Genomic DNA, 8,982 nt, shown 5'->3' with positions numbered 1-8,982 from the left:
GTTTTTCAGCGCTATTTTCACTTATTTTTGTTATTTGACGCTATTTAGACGAATAAGCAAGTTTTCCGAAGCATAAAATTGAAGATTTCCCGCCAAAATAGAAACTTCCTAATAACATCGGAAATGACGTTCTAACATCATTTTATTCTATTTGATTCTTCGAAAAATCGTTATAATACTATGTATTAGACTTAGAATATTGGATATCTAAACCAGAAAGTGTTAGCTACAAATAGACTTATTTATAGAACAACCCCCCATTTCTCACTTCAGGGAGTTATAAAACAGTTGGGTGCTAATGACTTTGTGAAAGGGAAAAGTTCTACACTTGAAACTTCGAAAGAAGGGATTTGGCCTGTACCGTCCGCGGACCGCATAAACATTGATAAGGGGCCGTATGTGGCCCGCGGGCCGCAGGTTGTGTACCCCTGATAATATACATCATGATAGAATTATTGTCGTTAGCGAGCAGTTTTTCCTTTGTTGCTTCATATAGTCAATAATAATAATAAGTCGTTTCTAATTACAATAAAAATCTATAGTATATTATGATCTATCATGTGATGTCTCTAAAGTTCAGCGAATTATTTGCAAAAAGAATAAGTTATCAGGAACATACTGGAGATGAGTAGTCACATGACCGAAATAGCACTGACAAATGTAATGTGACACGCTTTGTACGCGTCCACTGTCCGATGTGACGCTCTGCGACGAAAACAAGCTTAAGCAATGGCATCTTCGAATGGGTACACTCGATAAGTATTCCAACAATTTTTTGTTTATAGCATATTTTATATCGATCATTTCCAACAAATTATACATGTTTTGGAAATATTCGAGTGAAATTAGTCTAGATTTGATTAATTTTATGGAAGAAAACCTCTCAAATAGCCGTACCCCTAATCAGCACAAGTGCCAATTTTAATAACCTAAATTAGAAAAGTGTGTGTATTTAGATATTTTTCAAAATTTTACCGTCTAATTTCTCCTTAACTATCTAAGTAAGATTAACATCATATTCAATAGTTCAGTAATTGATGTAGGATAATTAAAAAAAAAGAAAAAATGGAATCAGTGACACTTCCAAGTAGGCACTGGAAAAAAATCAGAAGCATTTTCTCTCTCAAAATATTCTTTCCTGAGATAGAGAATGTTTTTTAATACCATTGTATAGTGTGTGTAGCATCCAGTTGTTCATATTGTATATAATGAAATTGAGGCAAAAGACAAAAGGTTGTCTTTTGCTGCTCATCTCTGAGAAATGAGAATCTTTGAGAGAAAAAGTTGTCCTGAATCGCGTGATGATCTCTGGAGAAGTAAACAAATGATTAGCCAATCAGCGACCAGCTTGTGAGAGATGAGAGACAATGACCAGAATATGACCCCTGCTTTACATGAACAAGTTATGCTGCCAATTTTAAAAGATAATTTTTTAAAGTTTAAAATGCCAGAAATTTTGTGTGGGACACTGTTGGATTTAAGCATTTTGAAGCCCTAAGCTGAACTGTGTAAGGCCCCTTACCAACCCTTCACAATTTTAGAAGTCAGTCATAAAAAGAAAAGAATTAAATCAGACTATGTCTCTGATTTAATATGAATATTGGAAGAAAAAGACATGAGGTTTGATTAGTCTTATGTTTTATAAGTGAATTTAATTAAATTTATAAATCCATTCCATTAAAAATTGTTTTTTTAATCGAATGGATTATATAGACTTTGTTAATTCATAAAAAAAAATTAATGAAATACTACACAAAATAAAAGTAAAGTACTGTATATTTTGTTGTCCAATTCTTACATTTAATTGTATTGTAGAAAAATACAGGTAAAATCAATTTTTCTTTCTTTTCCGACTTACGGAGGGTATATAACTTCAAAATTCTAAAACATTACATCAATAATGAAATAAAAATTAAAGTTAAATTAAAAAAGGTAAAAGCAAACCAACTTTGCAGAGAAAAACACTTTTATTACATTGGTAAATCCCCTAAGAATGAAAGTAGTGGATTTGCTTAAGCTTGTTTTCATTGTGGAATGGCATTTGGAAATGTTCGAATCAAATTAGTCTAGAATGAATCGATTAATTTTATAGAAGACAACTTTTCAAATTGCTGTATCCCCTAAACTGCACAAGTGCCAAAAATCCTGACACTGGCCCCTGAAACAGGCTGAAAATGTTTGCTTTATGTATATATTGAAATTCTGGAAACATGCAAAAGGGTCAGTATAGTATCAATTTCTACATAAAATTATTGGATGAGTACATTATCAGCATGGAATTTTCATTAAATGGAGCTATCAATTTCATTGTGGCACTACAATTGATGAAAATGGTCAACTTTAATTTATTAAATTCAGTTAGTATCTACATTCAATTAGATGGAGCCTTGTATGAAGATCAACATCTTCAAGGAAAACTGGTAGTTTACCTCTCATATAAACTCCAGATAGTTTACCTGTTTTCATTTCTTTGGGAAGAATATGGAAAAAATTTTTATTAAGTAACTATTGGTGTTTTCTCATAAGGTGTTTATTGGTTCATTATTTGATGAAAAAGATGATTTCACAAATTATAATAGTGTTTGTAGTGAGTTTTTTAAATAAAATATGAATAGTTATATCAAAGTAAACCTTAAATATGTTTGAGATTAGAGTATGGATTCCAAATTTTGGAAACAGTAAAAATTATTTTTTGGTTTATGATTGTAAATATGATTTTTTAATTCAGATTCAAATGTTCTTCATAAATGTTAGTATTTTTATTTATTGCATACAAAAATATAAATATAGCAAACATTGTGAAGCTCAGTATGTATATAGAAACTTCACCAAATGATTTCCTAAATGTTCGGGCTATAATTCCACTAATTTAATATTAATTAAAGATTAATACAAAGTAATTTGCTACTGGAGGTAGATGTTAGTCACCATCTTTTAAGTAAAAAAATCAGATTGGATGAATCCAATTATGTAATCATAATTATTAATTTAGTTAATAGATGGTACCTAACACCTACCACTAGTAGCAAATTACTTTGTATTAATCTTTGAATTAGAGGAATTATAGCCTGAACATTTAAACAATCATTTGGTGAGGTTCTATACAAAAGTGTATTATAAAAAAGGTCTATTATAGCCTATTTCATTTCTATTAAACAAACTACAGTAAAAAAATGTGTTTCTTGGTAGACTATACTTACTGGATGAGTCTTATTTCATTTGGTCCTTTCACATGCTGTTGAGGTAATAACAATTCCATGGAAGAGTCAACCTTTTATTGTAGGTTACTCATCCACCATCAAGTGCAAAAAAGTTAAAATAGTCCTCTAGCAGTGGCACAATGATAAAATTAATAAATACATTTAAAAAATTGCTGACAAATAGTCTACAATAAAGGTCGACTCCACCGTGGAATTGTTATTACCTCAACAGCGTGTGAAAGGACCAAATGAAGTAGACTCATCCAGTATGTATAGTCTACCAAGAAATATATTTTTTGTATATCTAAATTTGTCTGGCAATTTTTTTTTTAAACTACAGTAAAGTACAGTTTTAAACTTCTTTATGATCTGATATGTGGATAATGAAAAAACAGGTGCCCTAGTAGAAAATTTTTAGTACTACATGTTAGGAGACAAACCAAATGAGCAATATATCTTAACTGATGAATCTAACAGTTTGTATATTTTTTGATCTGCATGACAACTTGCTATTTTATGAGATTATTTTATACAATGGTAGTTTCAAGGTCAGTAATTGGAATAAGTAATATTTCTTTGCCAATAGAAATTCAGTGGCAACTGATATTTTTATGTTTTTGGCTAAAGCACTTTTTTATTTGGAAGACAAAAAGAAGCATGCTATATCCAAATGAGCAATAAAACAGTAGGGCTATTATATATTCAATAAAATTGTGGTTTTGACTCCCTGTTTTGTCATAGAGAAAAAATATAATTTTTTTTAATGCTCCAGTTGCATGGCTCATGGAATGTAGGAAATTTATTAGGTTGCAATTTGAAAAATTGTAGACCTATAAATTTCCACTGTTGTCCATCCATCTGTCTTTCCTTAATCTTGAGAACAGAGTTAGATACATGAAAGATGAGACCAGATATGGAAACCATGGGGGCCAAAAGTCCTGATCAACTATATATGAACTTCCAGTGGGAACTGGAAGTTCACATTATTTCAATTAAAAAGTTTTCCCCTGAAAGGTGTTAGATGTCTGGCATGAGCCTATCGTTAAAGGAAAAGTATGTACAGGAGCAAGCCACTACTAATTTGAGGTGGAAAGAATATATTTTAAAATGCATTCTGATGGAATATAAAATATTTGAATATATTTTAAATTAAATAAACTAGAAATATGATTAAAAGTTGCAGCCTAGCATTGTGACGATGTCACAATAAATAATTGTTCATTATTATTATTATGCATGTATATGTCCTAGAACAGAGGTGGCGAACCTATGGCACGCATGCCCAAAGTGGCACGTCGAAGAAATCATCTGGCATGTAACAAATTATATGATTTCGGTTTATCATCTTTTTCAATCAGGTTCTTTACATTAACTCTAATTACAGCATATTTTATTTATTTAAATATAGTTTTTTAAAACTCTTTTTGCCCTGTGGGTACTAAGAGGGCTTTTTTATTTAGCAAGCCCACAATGGGATAGCCGGATGGTGAAGAATGGATCACCATCTGAAAATTTTCTGGGGTTTTGATTTCGTGTCCACAAGAGCGAGAAGCTACCACTTTGAGCACTTGCCCATTCGGCCAAATTTAAATATAGTTACTCGAAGTCTAAAGCTTCTGCACGCATAAACATTTTAAAAGAAAAGTATGCTTAATATGCTTAGTATGTGGCATGCAGATTCAAAAAGGTTTGCCATCCCTGTCTTAGAACATAGATATGCAAACAGTTGTACATTTGACAATGTTTTATAATTGTGAGCCATGATTTGTTTTTTCTGTGATATTGTGTGGTGTTAATTTTTTGGACGTTAATGAAATTGATTGATGATGTAGTGAAAAAATTGAATTGGTTAAAAGCAGTGTTTCTCAACCTCTAAAGAATCGTCGCCCCTTCAATAAAATCGTTACATAGAAACATCCCCTTCACTTCAAAATTCGGATGCCCAGGGCCAGGGCTAACGCCAAATTCGTACTGCATTGAATAGAGTAGTAACTAGTATAATGTTGTTTGTTTAATTATTGTACAATATAATGAATAAAATATCTAATTATTCTTAATTAATGTTTTACTATATCGCCCAGAAAATTGTTTTTTGCTCCCTCAAAATGTAAATTGTTACTAATCGCACCCTCAACACGGAAAAATGCCCACATGGGGGCAATATTGCTCCTGCTGAGAAACACTGGTTTAAATAGAGCTTGTTTCAGAATGATGTTTTTTCAAAAATCTTCCCAGTTCATAAGTTCTACTAAAAATCTTCTATAAGAGCCTGATGCCAGCTGCTGAACAAGGGCAAAAGCTTTTGCTTTTTGTTTATATCAACATCATTGCTGGAAATGTAATGAAAGGTTGGTTTATTATCAAGTTGTACAGCAGTTCCAGCTTTAGAGAATAATAAGTTATCCTAAAAATGTCATACTTCTCTTCCAGACTTTGTATTTAAATCATTTACTTGAAATCTATACAGATTCCATGAAATTGTATGATACAATTTAAACTGAATTTCTATTACTGGTAGAAAATTTTCCTTGACAAATTAAAATGTAAAAGATGGAATTCATTCAATTTGAACATAAGTAAAAAGTGGCCATATTCTGAATTTTGTGATAACAATTACTTTATTTTTACCGTAATATTTAATATATTTATGTAAATGTGGAAAGTGATCAATTCTAAAATTTATTAATTATTTTTTAATAGCAAGCTCCAATTATTTTCCTGAAAGAAGGGACTGAAAACCTTCAAGGCAAATCTCAGTTGGTCAGCAACATCAATGCCTGTCAAGCTGTTGCTGAAGCTGTGAGGACTACTCTTGGTCCTAGAGGAATGGATAAGCTTATAGTTGATAATAATGGTAATGAGATTTGAAATTAAAACAAATTATAATTTGAGTATCAATTTATGTATATATTATTTGTGCATGTGCATATATCATAGCTGCTATAGAGTATAATTGTGCAGAGTACAGTAGAGCGTTGTTTATCCGAATCAGTTGGGGACTGGGGTGGTTTGGATAACTTATTTTTCGGATAACGAATCATGTACGAAAAAATATATTAATTTATCCCATGTTGAAATTTCTCTCTGTTGTGTGTCGATTTGCGTTGAAGTTTTGTCGATGTTAAGCCTAACGAAGACTATTGTATCGTTAAAAATTATTTTTTTATTTTGTACAAACAAAATAAATNAGTTAAATACTGTATATATTATTATATATTCTTTAAAAACTGACTTTATTTATTTAATTATGTATATTCTTATAAATAAATAGTTATGTTACGTTTATAATAATTATGTTTTGAAATTAACGAATATTCTCGAATTAATGATGTTGCCCAACCGGCAACACTTTTCGTGTAAATTGTTGCTTGGTGGTGCTCGTTGAGAAAGCAACATAAAGACATCATGGTAAGTTTTGTAAATCGGATTTAATCTGTAAATATAATGGTAAAATGTATTTTTAAAAATATAATTACGGCATCGATTTGTATCTTTTGTTTATATAAGATGATATTTTTTTTATAATTATATTATTAAGTAAAGCTTTAAGCCGGTGTGTGCACCATCTGCGATTTAGATTGAAATTCGACAATGTAGTTGAAAATATTTTTCATTTGTCTTTATGTTGAGGAACAAATAAATAGAAAAACATTTCTTAATGTAAAAATATATTGGTTTTAGTCTTGTCTATATGAATTTTGTGTTTAGATTTGTAGTAGCTTTGGATGATGTGAATCCATTATTCAGATTACTTACTGTTGATCATACATTTTAAATAATATAAACGTACAAAGAGAAAGATTATAAAATTGTGGATCTTATTTTAAGCAGTTAATTCCTTGGTATAATTATGTATTTGATTATCTGTTAGTAGTACTGTTACGTAATGAAACTGAATATGAATATATAAGTACAAATTATCTAAAATTAAAACTTCTGCCATGTCATCTTACATGCATGTGAAATATTTTGAAAGTCTCAATCTTCATGTGAATGCTAGATTCTCTTTGTTTCATTTAAAATGTCCTTGTCCTTTAAGCTAGGAAGTATTCACATTTTTCACCGGATACTTGCCCTCTGGTGTTAAAAATAAAACTGTTCTATCTGGGTTTGAATCATTCTTGTGTATTATCAGCAGTAAAGATGAATAGCAATAGGAAAAGCAAAGCTTTTAGATTAAATTACATATTGAAATTCCAAAATCACACAGGAGCCCAATATAAGTTTTAATCCATTCCCATGTGAAAACATGATTTGGAAATTAGAATTTGGAGAAACTCATAACTGTAATTGATGTAGAGTGGATTCGACTGCTAAGAATTGGCATAAAAAGGTTCCTGATTGTCCAGGGGCTGTATTCTGGTCAGTTATCTCTCATCTCTTCTTTCTAGGACAAATGACGTCAAAACGAGAAAATTAGTCTTTCAGAGACAGTGACAATTCTAGTCACTTTTAAAGATCTTGTCTTTGTTGATGATGATATGATTCTACTAGGTTGATTATACATGTTCAGGTTATCTGCGCTTGTGCAACATGGTATAGAATTTTAACCAATGAAATTGTAAAATGTTCGAAAATGCAGAGTACTTAATTATAGATCACGTGGCAAGGAAAGCACATGTTCAAATGAAGCATGTGATTTTGATGAAGTTATGATTTTTGTTTTGTAACATTTTTACAGATTGTAATGTCAATTTGTCTCTTAAGAAATAAAAATTTTAAGGCAGTTGTGTTGATTAGGGGGTATGGCTATTTGAGAGGTTTTCTTCCATAAAATTAATCAAATCTAGACTAATTTCGCTCGAATATTTCCAAAACACGTATAATTTGTTGGAAATGATCGATATAAAATATGCTATAAACAAAAAATTGTTGGAATACTTATCGAGTGTACCCATTCGAAGACGCCATTTCTTAAGCTTGTTTTCGTCGCGGAGCATCATGGCTGATGCATACGAAGCGTGTCACGTGACATTTGTCGGTGCTATTTCTGTTATTGTGACTACTCATCTCCGGTGTGTTCCTGATAACTTATTCTTTTTGCGAAGAATTCACTGAACTTTAGAGACATCATTAACAGAAATATTAAAACTTCACTCCATTCTAAATATGGATTAAAATCAACATACAATAACGTATGATAATGTGATAAATAACTAATAATTCTGTTCTGCTTTTAAATGACCTAATCTCTCATGTCGTAAACAAAATTGTATAATATTTATTTACATCAAGACATTAGACATCTTATGTTGCATCTGATTAATATTTATCATTATCATAATCAGGGATGCACAACCTTTTGTGAAGAAGGGCCAAATTAGGATTAAGTTTACTGACTGGGGGCTGGACCTCCAAGCGATTAATGCGATGGCTGAGATTTGGATGCTGGCGGCAATCTTCTTTATGTCTGGTGTAATGGCAGATGTTGAAACAACCAGCTGCAGATTTTCCAAATTCTCGTTGGTTAACCTGTTCCGTGTTTTGCACTTGTTTAAATTCATAAGCGAAAACTTGCAAGCTTGTTTGGCAGTACCTATGTATGCTTGTTCGCATACATAGGTACTGCCAAACATGCTTGCCCAAAATCGAGCATTGTCTTTCAGTTTTGGAAATGATGTATCTGGCAGTTCTTTGTAGAATGTGAGGAGATTAGAATTTTTGAACTGTGATTTTAATTCATCACTGCACTGGGTGTCTATCAACTCAAGTTGGACATCTGGAGGGGCATCTTCCACTTTCACATCAAATGGAGTTGAAAAAAGTTGCAGGTAGATCTTGT

The 8,982-nt window shown here is 31.3% G+C and overlaps 1 protein-coding gene across 1 annotated transcript in view; it reads left to right on the top strand.

Annotated features, from left to right (window-relative positions):
- The window catches only part of LOC111631573 (T-complex protein 1 subunit eta-like), a 64,759-nt gene that overhangs the window by 3,675 nt on the left and 52,102 nt on the right, over positions 1–8,982 (top strand). Inside the window, exon 2 of the mRNA XM_023375842.1 lies at positions 5,901–6,054. Coding sequence (XP_023231610.1) covers positions 5,901–6,054 — 154 coding nt within the window. The remainder of the gene's footprint in view (positions 1–5,900; positions 6,055–8,982) is intronic.

The sequence above is a fragment of the Centruroides sculpturatus genome, unplaced genomic scaffold (assembly GCF_000671375.1).
Source record: "Centruroides sculpturatus isolate CEXI.00-Female unplaced genomic scaffold, Cexi_2.0 scaffold64, whole genome shotgun sequence".
NCBI classification, from domain to species: Eukaryota; Metazoa; Arthropoda; class Arachnida; order Scorpiones; family Buthidae; genus Centruroides; species Centruroides sculpturatus.
This window is presented reverse-complemented; position numbering and strand designations above follow the sequence as displayed.